We start from the raw sequence: 22,306 nt of genomic DNA on the forward strand, positions 1-22,306 counted from the left end.
TTGAACAAACTGGTCTGAGGCAGTACTTTGGCTCTGTTTTGGTTACAGTGTTTGGGAACCATCTGGGTGCTTCCTTTGTCAAAACCAAGTGCAAATTAAATGTCTCAGAGTACTTGCAGCTTTAATATGCATAAATGGGAAAAATTACCTCAGAACAATATTGTTGATGAGGATATTGCTCTTACTCAGTTCCTATAGTGTTAGAGGAGGTGGGGAGTCTGCTGGAGGAATTTGCTTCTTTCTACCACTTAAGTTACTGAGGAAATGTAGTAGGTCATTGTTCCATAAACTATGAGAAAAAACAATCACTGACAGAATTTTTGACCAATTTTTAAGTCATGATTATGTTAATTTCCTTGAAAGCCTGAAGCACTTATCCCATGATGTCATTCTGTGTTTAGTTGTGTAACATTGTTCTCATTTCCACAGTAAATTTTTGCAGTTAATTCTTTTCCTTAACTTTAGTTTTTTTCTTCCTTGTTTTCTTGATGCTAAAAGTGGATTCAGCTTTGTATACACTTTTTTCCGAAGTGCTATGCATAGATGAGTTTTAATTAAAAAAAAAGTGCATTATTCAAACATATTTTTCTGTGGCTAATAAATCATAAGTATAGTTCCAGAACTTCTTAAATAAATTCAGAATGTAGTTGACATACGGAAAATGTGGCAGTGGGGTAGCCATGAGTACAAGCTCACTTCATTGTCTACCTTAATTGAATAATGCATTTAGCTTGAGGTATATTGTTGTTTCAGTGCAGGCCTTCCAAACTGACAAAAAGAACAAAGTAATCAGCAAAAGCAGATCAATAGCAACTGCTCATTGATGAAACTATGCCATTTAATGCTAATTGATTTACTGCTCATTTCCTATTAGAATTTCTCTGGCACTAATTGTTTCAAATGTCTTAACTAAGTCTCTGTTCCTGCTTAGATTGTATTAGTCTTGTTCAGCTCATTGTTTGTAGGTAAACAAATACAAATGCTCCTTCAAAATTAAGTATTTTTCTGTAGATTCATCACTGTAATTAAGATGAATATTAGAAATGTCTTTGTGAAAAGTGACATAAATAGGAATGAAAATATTAGTTAAGAATAGTAGCATTAGTTGAGTCAGTAACATTCGTATATCTTTTTATTGAGGCAAGAAGATTAGTAGGATGAAAGAAATAGACTTTTATATTTGACTGTTAATGGTCTGGTTATCTTGTTGTGAATAACTGCCATGGATGCAAGCATACCTGAGCTGTCTCAGTGCAAAGCCTTTTTTAGGTCCAGCACAGTTCATCAGCTTAGACCTAGTGGCATATAAAGTGGTAGTACTGCCTCTGGGCCTTGCTCAAGTTTAATTTGTTGCAGAAGCTCAGCTGGTATATCTAAAAGACCTGAGTAAGCTCATCTCTTCTGACAATGTGTTTCCACTGGCGAGAGTGCTGGTGCAGTGCACCTTGAGTGATTCTGCTTAGAACTAAGACAGTGCTAGAAAGGGACATCAAGACCCAGGCTGATTCCTGTGAGACTCCGTAGGTGCGTCTGCACTGAACTCCTCAGTAATGTGCTCTGGCAGAGCTTACTCGAAGCCAGTTTCTTTCAAGCTCCAGCACGGAGCAAGTACAAAATAGGACTGCTAATATCCAGTGCTACCTAGCAAGTTGGCTCTCATTCTAAGAGGATAGTAGTCTTCTAACATTGCAAGGCAATTACATGTGTGTCATGTGTGTCACTTGAGACGGAGAAGTTGTGCAGGAGACTTTTGCCAGGATAGGCAGCTGAAAGAAGGTAGCCCGATTTAAGTCTTGAAGAGAAGACTTGGCTAGGCAAGTCAGTGATGATAAGGATATTGCAATGTCAGAAATGAAGAAAGCTTTTCACTTCCAGAAGAAGATTCCTGAATTTCAAAACTGTCTTCCAATTTTATCTGTTCCTTAGCAACCTGCAGATGTAATGATTTTATCTTTGTGCGTATAGATCAAACTTTAATATGGCTCTACCTGTCAGCGTTCTGTTTGGTAGAGCTTCTCATATCCTCACTGAAAATACTTTGCTTGCCTTTCTCTAAGCATCAAAATTAGTTTGAACTCCCACAGAAACGTCCATTCCATGCTGTAGCGGATGCTGTAGCCATTATTGTGTATGCTCTGTTCCCCAAAACATCATTGCCAAAGAAAATTGGTCTGGGTTTTACTGTTCACCTGCCTAAAACCAAACACCCTAAGGAAACAAAAAAACTGATGCTAGATAGAATCAGTCTTGAGATGTATGCATACTAAAGAAGTGTAATGCGCATCCATTCCAAAGTCTGAAGTGCAAGTTTCCTCATTGCTCCTTTCAGAAAGGCTTTATGAGCAGATAGATTTCACCATTTTAGAAACAGTAACAGGAGGAGTGTTGCCACAGTAGTAGTAACATTGCAAGGACATTCCTCTGCACTCTCTCAGACTGAGGAATTGACATCCTCACTCTTGGCAGTGTTGCTTGGGAGCTCAGGATGCCCTGTTGACCTGTAGGCCTCTCCGCCGTACCACCCTCTCAACTCATATCATCACTCTACAAAGTGATGAAGTATGGACTAGAAAGATAGGTGGACTGAAAACTGGCTGAACTGTTGTGCTCAAAGGGGTGTGATCAGCAGCATGAAGTGCAGCTGGAGCCCGGTCACTAGTGGTATCTCCCAGGGCTGAGATGCTGGGGCAATTACTGCTTAACATCTTCATTAATGACTTGAATGATGGGACAGAGTGCAGCCTCAGCAAGTTTACAGACAATACAAATTTGGGAGGAGTGGCTGATACACCAGATAGCTGTGCTGCCATTCAGAGACCTAACAGGCTGGAGAAATGGACAGACAAGCATCTCATGAAATTCAGCCAAGGGAAATGCAAATCCCTGCATGTGAGGAGGAATAACCCCAGGCACCAGTGCAGGCTGGGGGTTGTCTGGTTGGAAAGCAGCTTTGCAGAAAAGGACCTGGAGGTCCTGGTGGACAAGTTGAACATGAGCCAGCAATGTGCCCTTGCGGTAAAGAAGGCCAACTGCCTCCTGGGTTGCATTAGGAAGAGTGATACCAGCAGGTTGAGGGAGGTGATCTTCCCCCTCTACGCAGCACATAGGCCATGTCTGGAGTGCAAGAGAGATGTGGACCTGCTAGAGTGAGTCCAGCGAAGGGCCACAAAGATGACTGAGAGACTGGAGTGTCTGATATATCAAGAGAGGCTGAGAGAGTTGGAACTGTTCCTCCTGGAGAAGAGACAGCTCAGGAGGAATCTCATCAATATGTGTAAATACGTGATGGGATATATATACCGCACTATATATATACACCACTATAATTTTAAAGAAGATGGAGCCGGACTCTTCTCAGTGGTGCCTCGTGACAGGACAAGAGGCAATGGTTCAAAAAATGCTTCAGAAATGTTCACCATGCAGTAAATGATACTGTTTTATTTTAAGAAGAAATTCAGTCACTTAAATTATCCTGTCAGATCTAAGATTTGACAGATTATCAGCATTATGTCATTAATGCACTCTATTTAGAAGATGCTTCTTATTAAATTATTGTGGGTGTAATGGAAGACTTAGGAAATTCAGACTGATACAGATTGTTTTATGGTTAAAATAAGAAAGTTAAAATTTATAAAAGAAGAGTGTGTAGAGAAAGCAGAGCAGACTTAGGAGAATGCTAAGTTTATATCAAGATGTTGTTTTTCATTTGAAAGAATGCAGTGGAATATCATGCATGAATTGCCTTGTTTTGTCTTAAAAGGAATATATATTTTTAGGACAGTAATCAATTAACTGATTTTTGTGAAGACGCATGTTTATAAATACAAAGGTTGTGTAGGTATACGCACACACAACAGATACATACAAACATAGCAGTAAATGGAAAATATTCCTCAGTAAAAACTACCTATAAATAGTAGATAATAAAAATATAAAGACAGTGATTTAAGCATTTTTGGAAAGATTGTGTGTTTCCACACTTTAAATGCTATGAGGGACAGTAACTGAGGAAGTCTTATTAAAAAAGAAACATTTTGCAGAGAACTTTTCTGTTACTATTACTAAGCCTATATAAGTATTAATGCGAGACAAGTGCCAATTCTAACCCTTGTCTTTCCTTTTTGGTTGTAGGTTAAAGCAGCAACAGGTGAAGAGGTATCAGCAGAGGATCTCGGAGGGGCTGATCTTCACTGCAGGTTCAAAAAAATTTTTTTTCTCCCAGAATTAAATTTTTCCATCACTTAAATTTTAGTTGGGCTTAAAAGAAAGATTTTCTCTATCAAAATCTGGTACTGGTGAATCATTTTGTCATTAGCGTGGTCTAGTTAGTTTACCTGAATTAGGATCTTTTTTTCATTCATTACTTTAAAATACTTAAGTGCCTGCCTATTGTAATGCAGTATCATGCACAATACAGAGGACTTTTGTATACTGTTTAATGCTGATTGTTTTTAGAATAATAAATTTTGAAAAAGATAATACATTTTTGCAGATCGTATCTTTCTTACTGTCAATTGGAACGTAACTGCAAGCAAAATCAAAGAGCCTGTGATTTTTCTAAGAGAATATTTCTTATCAAAGTAAAGACCTCTACGTGCTTTTTAGTTTACAAATTAAAATAATATTAAACAAATTTAGGTATTACTGTAGAATAAATGTATAGTTTGTTCTTTAATTTACTGAAGTGACAATTATTTTTCAGGGCAGTTCGTCATATTGTGGTAAACATGGTTTTCTTTATAATTTTAAATGAATTTGAATTTCCATTTGAACAATGCTTGGCATCTTTTATGTTGTCATTTTGATTTTTGACTTAATAGAGGTTCCTGTTTTGCCTTATTTCTGCTAACTTGAGTGAGCTGTTTAAAAGAAAAGTTCAGATGTGTGGTGGTTTTTGAAGTAATTTCATAACAACATAGCTGTGTTTTAGCATCCTTTTTTAAAAGATATAGTTTTAAGTATTTTAAAACTCTGATTTTCATTTTTTATATTGTTTTTAAATCTTTATATTAATGTTATCATTTGTTTACAGAAAATCAGGTGTAACAGATCATTATGCTTTGGATGACAGTCATGCACTTCATCTAGCTAGGAAAGCTGTAAGAAATTTAAATCGACAGAAGAAAGTAGATGTAAGTGTATGGAATGTTTTCCTGAACACATTGTATTTTTAAATTAAGAATGCTCTCTTTTTCCTGATTTATACAATGTTTTTTTTGTCTCTGACTTTAGACACTTTAGAAATGGAAGTTACGGTTCCTGTCCTTAAAATTTTGGCGAAAGATTCAAATTCTGCAATTATATTCCTACTGTAGTTATTCCTTATAAATTCACTGAGACTACATGAGAGAGTAAAGCAAGCAGTATAATCAGAACTATACTTCAGAACCACACTTTAGAATGAACCAAGTCTTGCAAGGTCTTTAATTTACTTTTAAGCCCAAATGGTCATTCCCATTGACTTAACATTAGATATGTGCTGAAGCATTTTTTTGAATATGAATTTTCTACAATTATTAACAAAAGATGGAGAACTGAGGGGATACAGCTAAACCGTGTCATTTTGGTAGGGCAGGTTTATAAAGTATTATATTGATTTAAAAATTTCTATTAGAAAACAGCATGAATAGCATATAGTGGAGGAGTTGCCTTACCTTATTCTAGGGGGAGATAAGAAAGGGTGAATTGAGGAACAAAGCTCAGCAGCTGAAGGAAGGCAAGATGTTGCATTTAGTGGCATGGCAAAAATCTTGACTGACTTTTCAGATCACTGTCTGTCTGATTGGGATAGGGTGAAAATAACAAAATGGGATACGTGCTTAATTTTTTGATAACAGGGTAGAAGTTGTCAAAATGGAGTGCAGGTGGAGGTATATGCAGGAGTACAATGAAGCCGAAGAATAGTATGTTAAAGGGTGTTACTGTGCTTTGATTTAAGCTTGATCTTTGTGCAGAATGAGAACAACAAACCAGAAAGAAGTGTTGATGTGGTTGCTGAAGAGATACAGTTGGCAAATTAATTTGCATCTTTAGTTTATTTAATCATAATATAGACTAATAATTCCTTTGTTGTGTAAATTGTTTTTGTTAAATTGCTACAGGTGACTATAGAACCATCAGAAGAGCCTTTATTTCCTGCTGATGAAATATATGGAATAGTTGGTCACCAGCTAAAAAGAAACTTCGATGTCAAAGAGGTATGAATATAGACACGAGACAGACATGTACGTACATGTATAAGCTTAGTTTTCTTGCCGGAGATCACTGTTTATGTCATCGTTGTTTTTCTGGCAGGAATCTGATTCTGGGCATATAATGAATATTTAAATGTAAAATCCTTTAATATATCTTGGATAGAATTGTCTAATAGATCCATTACAATGGCAATGTGATGTTAAAAATGTAATGCTTTTTGGTTATGCTTTTAAGAAAGATAAGCAAAGATCAGGTTTTGATAGTAGTCCAAAAAAGCTGCCAGGAAACAGTGAACTTTTGCATTGGCCAAACATTCTGTAGATTCAGTTATTTGGATGCTAAGTGATACCATAATTTTCTTTTTCTGCTAATTCTGTGGAGTCGAATATTAACTATTGAAAGATTTATGGAGGTATGAACATACCAAACAATTCAGTGCTCTCCCAACCCCATGAGGAGACTGTTGTGCTCTGCTACAGATCAAGTAGTAATTATGTGCCTCAGTACCTTCAGAGACTGTATCCTCCCCAATCCTCTGCATAGATCATATTTGAGGCTTTTTTCACTACCAACTACATAGTTATTTTAGAACATGTCTTAGTGTATGGCATCCCTGAGATACTTTATTAGACATTACTAGGATTTACTTTGCATTAAGGGGGAAATATATGAAAACTTTCACTGAGTCTCACTTATATTGCAACCTGGAAAGTTTTAATAGCTTGGATTTATGTTCTTTTAAATTTGAAATATCACCTGGTTAATGTCTTACTAGTTACAGATGTATATTTATTTAAAATGCTTCTTTGTGTCTCAGAGAAACCTCAGAACAAATTTTTTTTTTTGTATGTCAAAACCTTAAGCAAAGCTGAAAATATACTTATCTCTAAGAAAGTGACTCATGCCTCAAAATATTTTTGTCTTTATAAATTTGAGTGTATTGATTAATGGTTAATATGCCCAGAGGTACTGTTTTTTGTTGAAATAGAACTAATCAGAAGAACTTTCGTAGTGTACAGTTTTAACTATTTAGTTACAATATTCTTAGTCTTGGAATTCCATTTTTTCCTTAGCAGGTTGATAAATCACACTTTAAAAAGTGAATGGACTTTGCCTGCCATCCAGGCTATTTATATAGGGGGGCTGCTTGACATTCTCTAACTGGAAAGTGTTCATTTTAAGTTGGATGTTAGCATGTTCTTTCTAAACTAATTAGAAACTATAAAGGATTAGGGTATCATTTTGTTTTTCTATTTTTTCTTAAGGTCATTGCTAGAATTGTAGATGGAAGTAAATTTGATGAATTCAAAGCCTTATATGGGGATACTTTAATCACAGGTATTTTAAAAATATATTAAAATTATTCTGCATATATTCCCACTTGTTTTATCCCAGCTTGATTGATTTTGTTTTGTTTGCCCATTGGCATTCTTAATAATAAAGTTTTTTCCTCAAAAGAAGACCTGTTGTTGTTATCAAGGGAAAGTATTATCCATATATTACAGTAAAATAAATATACCTGAAAATGTGTAAACTTACCTTTTTCCTTCAGGATTCGCAAGAATATTTGGTTATCCAGTAGGAATTATTGGAAACAATGGAGTTCTCTTCTCAGAGTCAGCAAAGAAGGTACTTAAGTGGGTTATTAGCTGCTTTGCAGTCCAGAAATGAAAGTTCTTGTGGAGAATTTGCTCTTGAAGTAGCATTTAAAATGAGGAACTGCTTTAAAACATGAACGTGGACTGGCTGCAAAGTCCTCAAGTAAACAAGAAATAGCTTGATAAGCTGTAAAAATAACTGACTATTTTAGAAACAGTTCTGTAAATGTTTCTGATGTGAAGTAGGTAGGTCAAAAGGAAAACATAGCTGCGAAAAGAATAGTTGAATGACAACAGCACAGTTGAAATATCCTGAAAATTACAGCTGTTATAAGTCCATGCTGATTGCTTAAAAAACCTATTAGTTAGGACTTTTAACTTCTGAATTGAAGTCCTGCAATACATCACATCATTGTTTTTCCAATAACTGGAAAATTTCCAGCCTGGATTATAATAATCAGTTCACTGGTTTACCACAGATTTAATTTTCATACTTTGCCTTGGCAGGTCCTGGATTAGACTATTGAATAAAATATGCACATATTTTTTTTCCTCATTCTCCTAAAATCAGTGAGCTAAAATCCCTGTTTTGTAAATGAAAGGCCATTTTTGATGGAATGTTGTGAATGCATTACAATTAACTGTTTTACAGTTTGAGCTCAGGGCTTGAGGAATGCTTTAGAGTTTCTGTGTGTGGCACAGTGGTTACTTATCTTGTTCTGTGTTGTTTAGATACAAATTTCTGTATTTTTTTCAAGACACTATTACCAACTTTTTTTTTTTTAATAGAAATTATATATGCTGGTTTTCTTTTGGCCAGATCCTGAAACTAATGGCGAGGAAATCAGTATTGAAAATCTATATGAAAAAAGAGGCTATTAGGAGAGATTTGGAGAAAGGAAGCAATTTTACTTGATTTATAGATTATTAAAAACTACACAAAATTAAGTTTCATGTACTGGCGAATACTTTGAACTTTGAGCACTGCAGTAAGTGACACTCTTCTCTGGGAGCATTTGTTTAATACAGTTCTTTCCAAATTGAAAATAACCCATTACCCTTTTCATACTTTCAGTATTTCTCTGATGATTAGTGTTGCAACCTTCCCCCTCCCTCCCCCTCCCTCCCCCCACTGAAAAGAAGTAAGGAACTTTCCTCTCATTGCTCAATTTTGCAGATGTATCAATATCGAAAGGGGAGATAGTCAAGTATCACTTGTTAAATAAGTGGAGAGAGACCCTTGTCTATAATTTCATTTCTTCAAGGGTCATAATCTAACAATGTCCCTTTCTTTTACATTTCTTTTACATATTTTTTATAATGAGTTTACAAACTGTAAAAAATAATTTGTATGGCAGAAATACTGTGCTGTGTCTTTTTCTCATGATGATCACTACATTTTTCAAGTGCTTTTTTGAAAAAGCTAGCTAAAGATTATGTGTTATCTTTCTTTTTTTTCTAATTGTTTTCTTTTCCTAAATTTTGGTTTTGTATTGCAAGGAGGTTAGGGTTTTTTGCAGTTACTGTGCTGCATACCTTATTTTTTATTGTTATTTTTTTACTGGTAATGTGTAAATAACCTGAGAAACTGAGTGAAAATATTTTATATTTATTAAATGGCAAAATAAGTTAAATAAGTTTTACTTATGTAAATCCCAGAATTTTAAGTAGCAGCTTGATGCCAGCATCTGTCCCTTCAGGTTTGTTTTGCTATTACTGGTGAATAGAGTCAGCATTGCAGAATTACGTTTTTCAGTTGAAGATATTTAACTTGATTTTTGCATTTTCGTGTTACTTTTACAGTATAAGAAATATTCATATTGTTTTTCCTGTATAATGAGATGTAATAGAATACAGTAAAAAGAACATAGAATCTAAAATATCCTTGGTAATGACTGCGTAACCCCATCTCACTTCTTTGCTGATTTAGTAGATAATCTGGATTTTTGCACAGCTTCGCTATTTTTAGCCATGCGCAACTGGCTAATGAATTCTTTGTCCCCAGACTTGCATGCCAGTTTTTATTCAGCCTTAAGTTCAGTAGGTTCATGGGATGCCTTGTTTGTATCCTAAACCTTCTTCAACTGTCCAGCAAAAATGTTAAAGTTTTGGAATGTTAAATTTAACTGGAATGTTGAAAAAAAATTTAACATTAAAAACTTGGAAGAACTAGCTAGAATGAGACAAATAGCAATGGCCAGCTATGCAGAGGCTGAGTAGTAGTTTTGCAAAGATGACTTGGATCCAGTTTATTTAAGTGCAAAACAAAAACAAACAAAAGCAGAAAGGTAGGAAAGCTTTTACAGTTTCTGGAGCATATTCCTAGGCCAGCTTTCCTTCTGAGGTTTTGTCACAGTCCTCAGCCTGACCTGTTTTTCTAGAATACCAAACACTGGCATCTATAGGCTGCTGTTAGTGGCTTTCCTGATACACAAGTGTGATGTGCCTTTGCTTTTAATTAACCCCAAGTTTAGTAGAAACAGTCATCAAGCTGCAGCTGAAAACTTTACTGATTTAGATTATTTCTAGCTGAAACAGAGGCTTGGAATCTATTGTTCTTATCTTTGCCAGAAAAAATGTCTTTTTCTGGAAAATGAGGAGCAGGAGGAGGGCTAAAAAAAGGCAGTGTTTTCTGTCTGTCCTGAGAAAAGGGGAAATGTTGCAACAATTGGAGGGGTGGAAGGCAAAGACTGTATGTGCATCTTTCCCAGTTTCATTGAAGAAGTTTCTTTTGTACAGGAAATGGGGAGATTTCTTTTTTTTTTTTTCCCCTCTGACTGGCTTTCTAACTTCCCTTACAAAATACCATGTCAGATGCTGCACTATGAAACTGTCTGTGGTTTAAATGTATATTGGCTAAGTCAAAACAGTTGAGCTTTCCACTGTCAGAAGTAATACTATTCAAGGATATTATTTTTGCTTTACCCTTGAACTTGCACACTTCTAGCATCTTCTTGCTTCTCCTGGAGTGAATGAATGTTTTGCAGCTGACTTCAGCTGGAGCAGAAGTAGGCCAGCGTTTCATGATGCAAATACTCCCATGGACTTCAGGGGAAGCAGGTTGTCACAGACTTCAGAGAGCGTTGGTAGTGATAGCTTCACTGATACAACATTTAATAGCTTATTCTTTTTTCCCAGGGCACACATTTTATCCAGTTGTGTTGTCAGAGAAATATTCCCCTTGTGTTTTTGCAAAATATTACAGGTGAGTAAGCTCAGTGTTGCAAAGTTTGGCTATGTTGTAGGCTGTGCTGTTAGCAGTTGAGGCTATAACATTTAGACAGCATCTTTTGTGCTTTGTTCTGTCTACATCTCTGACCTTTCTGGAAACAGCCTGTTTGCAGCTATCTATGGTTGGTTCTGTTTTCTGTTTTTTTGCATGTGCTCTACTGATGGCATCAAGTTTCTGAGCCTTTTCTTTTTTCATCTTGTAACTCATCAGGTTTCATGGTTGGTAGGGAATATGAAGCTGGAGGGATAGCAAAAGATGGTGCCAAGATGGTAACTGCTGTAGCATGTGCCAGTGTACCTAAAATAACAGTAATAATTGGTGGATCCTATGGTGCTGGAAACTACGGGATGTGTGGAAGATCGTATAGGTAAGTGTCGCTTAGAATTATGATAGGAGATAGACTGTCATGCAACTTTGAAATACCATTGTGAAAATTATTTTAACTTTCGCGGTTGTCCTATTTGAGAAACAAGCAATTCTCAGTGAATACTATCATAAGTAACTAATAGCAATAGAAACCTGTAGAGATTGCTAGGCTCGTAGTTAATTAGGTGACAGGGGAAGTCTCCTGACATGTAAATGTCCAGTTTTTCTCCCATTTTATTTCTTGGGGGAAAAATTTTACAGTCCTAAACAATCAATAGGCAGGATGGACTGGTCCTGGACTCTGTGCTCATGTGAAGATTACCTGCTTGTATTAAAAAAACAAAAAACCAAAAAACCAAAAAACCTTCATCCACTTTAATGGGTTTGGTTTTATGAGCAATGTTTGCAAAATCTCTAGGGATTTCTTTTTTTAACCCTTTGGATATGACGCACGTTACTGTTTTTGATTTTTTTAAGACCGCTGATGCCATTAAAGTTGTTGCTGATATTTTTTTTAAGAAAAGAATTCTTGGGGATGTGTAAGATGAAGGGGAGTCAGAAAGAGGGAAATAAATTTTTAAGATGCTTGAATATGGGGAAGAAAGCAGAATTTTTGTATTTTCAAAACGTCGCAAGCATTAGAGTACATTAATTTGCATTCATTAAAAGTCAGTAAAATTCAAGATTGTCATTAATAAAAATGCATTTTTAGCTGTGTGAGTACAAGTTCTTTACCAGGAAATTAGGCAATGTTTTGTTTTAATGTTTAATATGTATTTTTCAGTCCAAGATTTCTTTATATGTGGCCAAATGCTCGCATATCTGTGATGGGAGGGGAACAAGCTGCAACTGTTTTAGCTACAATAGCTAAAGACCAAAAAGCAAGGGAGGGAAAACAGGTACATCTTTCTTCTTTCGTTTGCAGTACTGTCATTATCATTTACTCTTTCACTGGAGTTGCTCACGCTAGGAGCCAGGAAAAAATGTTGCAGAGTGAGACACCAGTGAGCTAAGGTTCTCTTAATGTTGCCTATTGCCTTGACAAACATGAAGCATTCATAAAATGTTACTGTTTACATCTAAATGTGAAGATCATTCATGACATACTTTGTCTTCACTTAAAAAGAGAAATATTTTTCATGTCTCCATCTTTTCGTGTTTTGTGCACCAGATCCATAGTCCTGCCCAAGATTAGCAGCCAGAGATCCCCCCCCCAGTGGGGGAGTATGAGGAGGAATATGCAAGAACATTGTCTTTCCAATTACTTTTGAAGTAGGTAGCTTTATGGAAAGTTGAATTTCAAGTTATTCAGTGACTGAGAATTATGAAGCTTATAATAGCAGAAGCCTGTAGAGGCTGGGGAAATATTTTGACTTGCTCCACCATTTTAATTTAAAATTAGTGATATTTTGTTTAATAATGTTTTCCAGTTTCTCTGTATGCTACTTTTTGATGTGCTTTTAAAATTATATGGTTTATGTTTATAATGGTGCCTTGGTAATGTAAGAAATGATTTTTATGCGATGTGTTAAAATTGATTAACTTATCATGAGTAGTGATCAGAATAATGAAGCAGTATATATGTATCATCTCTACAATTCTTTATTCCACTCTACTTGGCCTTTCTGTGGATAGAATATAGTCATACTTATCTCTGTCTCATTTTCTCAGATCTCTAGGTTTGACAGGATGATGCCCAGCAAGTAGTTTGAGAAGGAGTAATTGTAGTTAATGTCAATAAAATGTGTTAGAGGCTTGGAGGTTTTCTGAATTACAGTGCATTACAGTGAATTACACTTTAGATCCTGGAGGAACCCAACAGGAGAATGGCACAGACTTGGTTTATTAAAAATCTTGCCAAAGGCAGGTCGAAACAGTGTTTAATGAGTAAAGTAGCTTCAGTAGTTTTTCAGATGCTAATCCCCAATCATTCTTATACTTAGTTAAGTCTATTAATAAAAGCTCATCTTATTATCAGCAGATAAATTAGATGAATAAATATGGCTTTTTCCTATATATTTTAACTTTCGTCTCCCTGCCCCTGTTTTGAAAAATGGTATTTTAATTCCACCATCAAATATACTAATTTAATAGTTGTAGGTAAAAAAGGGGAAAAACTGTGGAGACAGGTTTAGCCAGTTTCTTCTTGTTCGATGCTGTATATAAAGCTCTGCTTTCATTGTGGAAGAAAGTATTAAAGAACTTCTTATCTTGTCTGTGTGTGTTTATTCACTTGTTTTATTACAGTTATCTGAGGCAGATGAAGCAGCTTTGAAGGAGCCAATCATTAGGAGGTTTGAGGAGGAAGGAAACCCTTATTATTCCAGTGCAAGGTATTGTATAAATGACTTCTCCAAAACTTGATTGTAATCACAAGACATGACAGTAACACCTAGATCTTGGTGTTGAACAGCAGAACAAAGCAACCTGCGAAAAAAGTTTTGCTTGAAGTGCAGGAGTATATCACAACAAACTCCAAATCAGTGGTTTGTCTGTCTTGACTCTGAAACTTTGTAGTGCATGCTGTTTCGGAAGGTATGCATTTGCAGAAATGCACGTGCTGGTCCTGTAAGTAATCATACAATAGGGAGGTATTCTCTGCTGATTCCAACTAGTCTTCTGAAGCATGGAATTTATATTCTATATATTTTAATATATATTATATTTTTATATATATATTTATTTCTGGATAGGTTTTATATCATTCTTACCAGTGCAGTATTAGCACTTTCTAAAGTCCACTGAGCAGTGTGGTGAGTGTCTGTTGTATTTGTTCTCTTCTCTCCAAAGGGACAAGCGTATTTAGTACAGTGTCCCTTTTTGGATGGATTTTTTAATCTTTGCTTCTTTTTAACATGTAAATTTAAGTGTAATTAGGAAAAGCAAGATGAAAGATATAGGCCTTGCACTTAAAGTAAAAAAAAAAAAAAAAAGAAAAAAAAAAAGATGAGGTTTGTGGTGATCCTCATTTCCTGGGGAGTTTACTCCATTGTTCTTGGGCAGCCTATGTTCCCCCCTCCCTGATAAAATTGTGTCTCTAATCCAGAATAATTTAGTTACCAACAATTACATTTGTCTCAGAGCTTCAGCAGCTATATATATCATCGGTAAAGGCTAGTTTCAGGATTTTTTGGGAAACCAGTATCAAGAGCAGCGCATAGCTTAACACTGATTGGCTGATTGATTTTCACTGCTGTGCATTCTAGCTTGAGTCTTAAACAGTGAGTACTTCTAAGTGTAAGTATATAAGCAAAGTATATTACACTGTCATAGTGCAGACAAAGGAATGAATGTCTGAGTATGTAGTATGAGCTTCATGTCAACAGTGAGTCCAAGAGTTACTTCATGGATTGAGCTGGCCATTTGTGACTGTAGACTTTCAACTAAAGGAGACTGATGTGTCCGTAAACTCATCAAAACATATTCTCCTACCCATTAACATCACTTCAGTCTCACCAAGGTGCAGCTTCCGATAAACAAGGAGGTTTTGTTCTAAAATTGATGCTGTCACATGTGATGACAAGCAGAACTTTGTGATCTGCATGTTGTTTAACTTGCATATTGGCTGCATGTATATTAGAGAGAATTCATTTTAGTGGGATTCTGCAAATTCAAGAGACCAGTGGTGAAGGAGCAGTTTCAGGAAGACCAGAAGTCATTTTGACTTGTTGCTTCTGCCACTAATTTCTGCTGACACAGAAATGCCTCAGGCTCACCAGTGGCAAATACTATATAGAGTCCCTGAAAGATGAGAAGGGTTGTCAACAAAAAAATCATCTGTCAATGACATTTTCTGGTCTGAATCCAGATAATACTGGGCCTCAGGATGGTGGTTTGGTTGAATGATTTGTAAATGATCTTTGACTAGCTTCTCTGGACTACTTTATCCTGAGACATGGTGCTCAGCAGTAGATGGCAAAACTGGTGACTCCAGAAAGTGTTTATTGGACTGTTGCATATCTGTAAATGAGTCATTGGCTACTCTGGCATAGAGTGGCATTAGCTTTTTGATTCTTTCTCAAACTAGGGAGGTCATGGGTTATATTTGCAAAGCTCAGGTAGGTGACTGCAAGGCTTCTTGGTAGCTGACTGTACTGAACTATTGGAATTCAGCTAGGGCATTAGCTCCGTATTTATGTTTTAGCTGCATATTCATATTTTCTGAGAAGTTTTCCAAAACTGCCATGGCAGTTCTTGGCAGCATTTGGTGCTCAGTTTTATAGAATATTGGTAAATCACCAGGAACTAGTTAGGCTGATGGAGGAAAATAGCATCCTGGAGTGTTACTTGTGGAAGCTAACTTGGATGCTCTCCTGGCCTGTGATTGTTCCTCTACATTAGTTTCACCCTGTCTGTACTAATCTCTTTCTCCCCGTTTTTCTTCATGTAGTATCCAAAAAGTAAGTAGGCTCTCAGCATGTTTAGTGGTTTAGGCTAGCATGTAGGAATAGGGTTTTATTGCACCTGCAGCTCTTCATTTTGCAGAGAGAATGCTGGTCTCTTACAACTGCCGAGTCTGCTGTATATGTTTCTGTGTAGCTGCAGTAGAATTACTGATGGTTTGGTTACCTGCAAGCTGGGAAGTCTGGAAACATAATCTGAGTAAAAAGTGGTTGGAATAGGATGAATTTTGATGCGGACATCATGGACAGAAATTGGCTGAAGAGGTGGGAGCAAAGATACTCTGTAAATGTCCTAGAAAAGCCAGTAAGAGAAGAAGTTTGGGGGCTTTTTTGTCTGACTTGATATATGTTTAAACTTCATGTTTAAACCTCAGTCAAACCTGGTGTATCAACAGCAGCATAGCAACAGTGAGCTCCTTCATGAATTGTTTGGTCTATCATAGTCTGAAAAAGATATAAAATTTATAGTAGTTTGACTCGGTTTTCTGTTGGAGTAGTGGAATGAATTTAGCCGAAAGGATCTTAGCTGAGGGATACACATTAATCTGAATGTTTGATCAAATATATGCCTTCATCAAAGGAAAGCTTGTGCTATTTTACCCTGTCTGTAAGTATCCTCCACAAGATAAGTGGCACAGGGTTTGCAGTGTCATCTAGGCAGATTTCAGTGGTGCAGTCTTATAGCAGGTGGGGCCATGGATTCAGTGAGGGCTTTTTGTTTTGCCACTCCTTAGTCTCTGGCGCAGGCCTGCGTGGCAGCATTGCAGAGCATCATCGCAGGCATTCTCAACTTTTTGAGGTTGTATGCATACATACAACCCAAACCATTACTGAATTAGTTTGTTGGGGTTTTTACATGTAATCCATGAGGATACTCTTGTGAAATCCTAACTTGTTATTGACATGGACTTTTTGGCGACACCTTAGTTTTGATTATTTTTTTTTTTAACCAATTTAAGTTCCATAGGATTTCCCTCAAACTGAGAGATGTCAGCTGTTAAAAACTTTTGTCCTGTCTCTGCACCCCATAAGGATCTAGCTAGCATCACTGTTATGAAACCTCATGCTTACCCCTCAGGCGAGAAGGAAAAGTGAAAATACATACTGTCATCTTTTGTAACTAGATTTTAAGGAGAAAATTTTCTGCTGAAATAATAACATTCAAAAAAGTCAGACTGTCTGTATTTGGACTGAATCCCTACTTTGGAGGAGAAAATGAATGCCTCGATTGTTTTGTATTTACTCCTTTTGACATATTCACTGGAAACACAGTCATAGTCTCTTTGTATGCAGGATTGAAAATAATTTGATTTATTTAACATTCAGTATGTGTATATTAGTGGTATTAAAAACTCATCCTCTCCCACAAACCAACAGGCCATTGTCAGTATTTAGAATAGTAAGTTACTAATCTGTAATAAAATAGTTTTACATATAAGCTTAAGGCTATGATTAAAAAAAAATCTCTAATTTTTTTATAACATCCAGTGATTTCAGGTGTGAAACTTGAGCATTTAATACCAGCTTTGTGCTCTCTACTGACCGTCATTTTCCAGTGTGTTTTTCCAGAAAACCTGACTTTACATAATGGCCAGATAGCAAATCCAGTAGGCTTCTCAGTAAATAACCTAAGTTTGCTAGGGCTTACAATGTGTTCTTAGTGTTAGGTGGCCTGTCCTTCATTAAAGAAGCAGGGTCGTTACATACTTCTCACTTTGTGTGTAGTTTGAAAGGGGAACGTGGTGTGGCCAGATGAGCCAGCTAACTGAGAACTAGCTTGGGTCTGGGGGCCATGTGGTTGGGTTCATGTGGTGCTGCACACAAGCCCAGCTGATACTTAAAGTCAGACATCAGAGCCGAACTCGTTCTGAGGTTCATCTGACTAAAAGTGCAATGGCCCTTGTCACTGAGCAATGCATGTGTGACAGCAGTGTGTGAGTGGCTCAGATCGAGAGTCCAGGTTGTTTTTTCTCTGTCTCATCTGTGTAGATGTAATCTACATTGTCTTAATTGCTCTCTGCTCTTCTGTAGAGAGAATTGGGCATATTGGTAGGTGTTCTTATTTCCTCTGCCCTGATTTTATGCCCTCCTATCATGCATGTGCCTTGTTCCTTCATTTATTGCTAGTTCCTACATAAGATCTTGGACCAAAAGAACAAGTTTTCATTACTGTGGATCAGCTGCTGAACCAGAAACAATCCCCGATGACATGAAGTACCACTACAGTCTTGGAGGGATTCAACCACCTGCACCTTGGAGCCAAGCCATTTGTCAGCCAAAATCAGCAGTTGCTTATTGGTCAGCACTCTTCAACTCAGGGAGAAAATGTAACCTGCTTCCTTTGCTCTAAAGGATGCTTCCTTTCTGGTTCCAAGTATGGTAATAAGAGTTGACTGTCTGCCAAATGTCAGGGTACAGTGTTGAAATTGAATTCTGACAGGCTTGGTATCCTTCGACATTAGCTAGATCCCTCCCCAAAAAGAGCAACAGCAAAACTCTGACGAGCAGCTTTGCATTACTGAGAGGAAAGAATGGTAAGCAGGGATGAAGTCTGCTTTCTTTATTACCACTCAAGAACAGGCAGTTTGGAAGCACCCTCACGCTGTTCCCTTGGCAAGGGATGGGGCCTTACTCAGTCTGCCACATCACTAACGGTCATTGAGATTGATGTGACCCCTCCAGCTGACTTCATTAGCCTTTGGATCAAGGTTTGAGCAGTAGTAATGAAGGGGAAGGAAAATGCCTTAATGACCGTAAAATAAAAGCAAATTTCCTTATTTACTCTGCATATGTAATTTTGCTTGAAAATTGTAACTTGTTATATGTACAGGATGTCAATACTGTTCCCCATAGTTGTATTTTCTAATCGAACTTCAATCAGTTATCTGATTAGAACCTTTCATACTGAGCTTTCCTAATTAACAAGAGTCATTAGGCAGCACCCTTCTTAATGAGCTATATTAATCTGCTTACAGGTTTCCAAAAGGAGTTTAGTCAGTTTACATCATAACAAATTACATGAGCATTTAACTTTTGGGGGCTGTTCATTTCTTTTACTCACAGCGTCTCTGTTATGAATGTTTTATGAGTGTAGATGTGATTCATGTTCTAGCAATGGGGTTTTAATAGATTGGTTTAATTATTAATGTTACATCCCAGTAGAGAAAGCAGTTTTCTTTAAACAAAGAGAAGCAGAAGCCAGGGGTGACTATATGAAAGCAGCTTCTCTGTTATTCAGTGTCAGATCTTTGTGGTTGTCAGTGAAAGTTAGCGTGTTGTTACAGAAAACAAGTTTGCCATAAAAATGTGCTTAATGTTTGGAAAAGTGTTTATTACGGTGGTAGTCACTATAAAATAGCAGTTTGGAAAGTATCACAGTAAGTCGGTGATTCTTTTTTAATTCAGTTTGTCCCTGCACTCCCCAAACCCCCAACAGATGTATGAGGTACTTCACGAAGTATGAGGTACTTCATTCAGTTTCAGCGTTTTTCATAAATAAAAAGTTCATCACAAATACGGCAGATCAAACATGCCTATAGCAGTCAAAAAGATTAAATGTGCTTTAAAAATAAAAATCATTGTATTTGTGATTATTCTTACAGTCAAATGCTTTTATAGTCCTAAAAAGACAAAGGATTGGTGATTGATTTGACCTCACATAACTACTTTCCTGATTATCCTTATTCACAGGGTTCTTCCGCCCTCCTCCTGATTAATCTGACTAAATTTATCAAAACTAAATCAAGCTTTAAAATACAAGGAAAAGGAGGGAAAAAGCTTACGCATAAAATTTTTGGTAATATGTATTTCATGAGGTTAAAAGTATAGGAAATGTGGCATCTTAGTCATTTTATCATGTTAGATTATGTGAATAGTTATAACCACTATCTTGGGGGTGGGGATGGGGGACACCCCAAACCTATTGACCTGACTCCAAGAAAAGTCTCAGTAAAACCAAGTTAAATTTGGTCCTTTGGCTATTTTGAACCGGCAGACTCCTGTCAGCCGGGTCAGTGTGTGCCACAGCTACTCTGGTGTAAAATTTCTTAATCAAGCTTTTACTTTCAGTCTCAACAGTGCAGCTTTGCCCAATTAACAGCAGTGTCTCCCCCACTCCAAACCCTTTTGTCCTTTTGTACTTTAAACTGCTGTGCTTTTCTGCTTCCCTCTGTATGGGGAGCTGCTCCATGATGGAATATATCTGCAATAGAACCTTTTTTCTGAGATGAGTATTTTTTCCCTCTGATGTGATGAGTATTACTTTAACAGCAAATGGCAAAGTAAAGCAAAGATGGAAAACAGTTGCAAGTGTCTCCTGGTGGCTCAAGCTTATCAGGATGTATTATGCAGAGTTTGCAGTCTTTTGTGGTTTTTGGTGTACTTGGTATAGAGAAAAGTGTTCAAAATATATTGTTTCCTAGCTAATTAGATTTTTTTCAATTAATCTTCAAACAGTAGAAACTTGACAGCTGGAAACTTTAGTGAGAAAGAAATTGTTATGCTTTCTCTTGATAAAATTTAGTGTTAACTTCCCATTCATGATCCTTTCTTGTAGTTTTAAACCACATTTGTTAAAGTAGAGCAGTTGTTTACAGACACAGAATAAAACATTAGACATGACAACACTGTAATAAGTTCAGAAAAGAGTGCAAAACAAGTCTCATTAGGGAAAGGTGGGATGGGGGAGGAGAATCACTGTCTTAACCAAAGATACTGTGCCTGTGTTCTTGCAGACCCTGGTTAAAATGTATGCTAATTTAAGCAAGACTTGAGTTGTAACAATAAGTGTAGTGTCTTGTTTAAATATTGCTGTATTAATAATTGCTGGGGAGGTAGTAGATGTACAATATTAACAATTTTGTGGACTGCTGGGGTTTTATCTCGAGTAGGATAGAACTGAAGGATATATCTGCCACAAGTACTTCAATTTTTGGAGAATATCAAAGAGGCTGTTTGCAAGTGATCGTGAGTTTGGGGACTTGGGAATTTGGTATTTGCTCAGAGTTTTTGACGTGGCATACCTTCATAATTCAATTGACTTCAGGGCTGTATGAAGGAGGGTATTAGCTGGTTTTTATTATATGGTTTAGGAATGGACTTCAGAAGAAATAAATACAATAATTATTGGAAATACATAAAAATTTACTCTAACTCTTTAGTGATAAAAGCATAAACACTTGAAACATCCTAATTTGACAGTTGAAATAGCCTCAATAACATAAATAACGATATGACTTAGTCCTAAAGTTCCGGCATTCTTAAAACAAGAGGATAATTCCTTAACAAAAAGTCATTTTCCATTTGAATATTAAAAAATAAACAAGTTCTCTTTTCTCTAGGACGATGACTTCGTACTAAAATAAGTGTGAAAATTCTCATTTAAAATCTGTAGATTTGACATAGTCCCTTTATCCAGAATTTATGCCTTGGTCTAGAAGACAAATTACACAAGTAAAAGAATGCACATCAAACTATTGCATTGATGTTAAGGTGAATTAGCCCCATGGCTTGAGACATAATTTAGCTCTTTAGTCCTCTCTCTTTAGTATAACTATTTTCAGTTTTGTGTGCTTGAAAACCTACCTGCTGTGAACTGTATACATTAATTTCCTTTTATTATTTTTTTTCCCTAGATTATGGGATGATGGAATTATTGATCCAGCTGACACGAGACTGGTTTTGGGCCTCAGTATCAGTGCAGCACTAAATGCACCTACTAAGAAGACAGAATTTGGGGTTTTCAGGATGTAATAGAAATGCGTACTACATGTCATAATCAGCTGTGTATATTTTAATTGGGGCTAGAGAGCAAACTAATTGCAATGTTGAGGTGTTTTAAACTGATTAAAAAATAAAGATTTGTACACTGTTTTGGATGGAAGTGTCCTAATTACATTTTCACTGAATAATCCTCACACTGTGCTTTAGTGTTTTAACACTGATTTCAGGTCGGTCACTGGTAGTGCTTGTATAACACCACAGTGTCCATTTGGTGATTAACTTGTAACTTCTGACATTAAGTTAAATGTTTGACAAGAAACATTCATATTATCTCTTAAATAAAATTGTGCAAAATAAAATCTGCAAAATAGGCTGTATATTTGCTGCTTATTGGCTCCTTTATTTCTTTTAATTCTATTTTGTGTATCTCCTGTAGATGCCATCCAACAACAAAAAATCCATATTCACTAGTAAATAACTTGTGTGAAACAAAGTGCAGTAAGGGCAGCCAGTGAGTTCAACACAGCATGAAATTATAGATTTCATGCAGTTGTTAGCATTTTGGCTTTTCTCTGGCTTTCATCCAGAAAAATTGCTCTTCTGTGTGATTCCCTGAAGTCAAAACAACAGAGAATCTGATGGATGGATGGCTCCTTCTGGAAGAGCAGGAGATAGCATGCTAGCATCTGTGGGAGCTGCAGGTTGCTGAGCATTTTTGAAGGTTAGGATTGGCTGCTGACATGTTTTAACACCTTGCTTAGTGGTGTGATCCCTCTGGCAATTTTAGTTTC

The 22,306-nt window shown here is 36.5% G+C and overlaps 1 protein-coding gene across 3 annotated transcripts in view; it reads left to right on the top strand.

Annotated features, from left to right (window-relative positions):
• Positions 1-21,892, top strand: part of LOC112988731 (methylcrotonyl-CoA carboxylase subunit 2) — a 38,062-nt gene extending 16,170 nt beyond the window's left edge. Inside the window, exons 8-18 of one of the 3 annotated variants that reach the window (XR_010385812.1) lie at positions 4,132-4,196; positions 5,033-5,132; positions 6,102-6,197; positions 7,461-7,533; positions 7,748-7,824; positions 10,932-10,998; positions 11,236-11,392; positions 12,176-12,290; positions 12,563-12,663; positions 13,639-13,724; positions 21,428-21,573. Coding sequence is in view for 2 of the 3 variants with exons in the window: in XM_064500759.1 (XP_064356829.1) it covers positions 4,132-4,196; positions 5,033-5,132; positions 6,102-6,197; positions 7,461-7,533; positions 7,748-7,824; positions 10,932-10,998; positions 11,236-11,392; positions 12,176-12,290; positions 13,639-13,724; positions 17,922-18,092; position 21,428 (1,008 nt within the window). In the remaining variant the exon portion in view is untranslated. Of the gene's footprint in view, positions 1-4,131; positions 4,197-5,032; positions 5,133-6,101; positions 6,198-7,460; positions 7,534-7,747; positions 7,825-10,931; positions 10,999-11,235; positions 11,393-12,175; positions 12,291-12,562; positions 12,664-13,638; positions 13,725-17,921; positions 18,093-21,427 lie in introns of all 3 variants that reach the window. The other 2 variants (XM_064500759.1, XM_064500760.1) reach the window with 2 other exon arrangements.
• Positions 21,893-22,306: the final 414 nt, after the last annotated feature.

Source organism: Dromaius novaehollandiae, chromosome W, assembly GCF_036370855.1.
Source record: "Dromaius novaehollandiae isolate bDroNov1 chromosome W, bDroNov1.hap1, whole genome shotgun sequence".
NCBI classification, from domain to species: Eukaryota; Metazoa; Chordata; class Aves; order Casuariiformes; family Dromaiidae; genus Dromaius; species Dromaius novaehollandiae.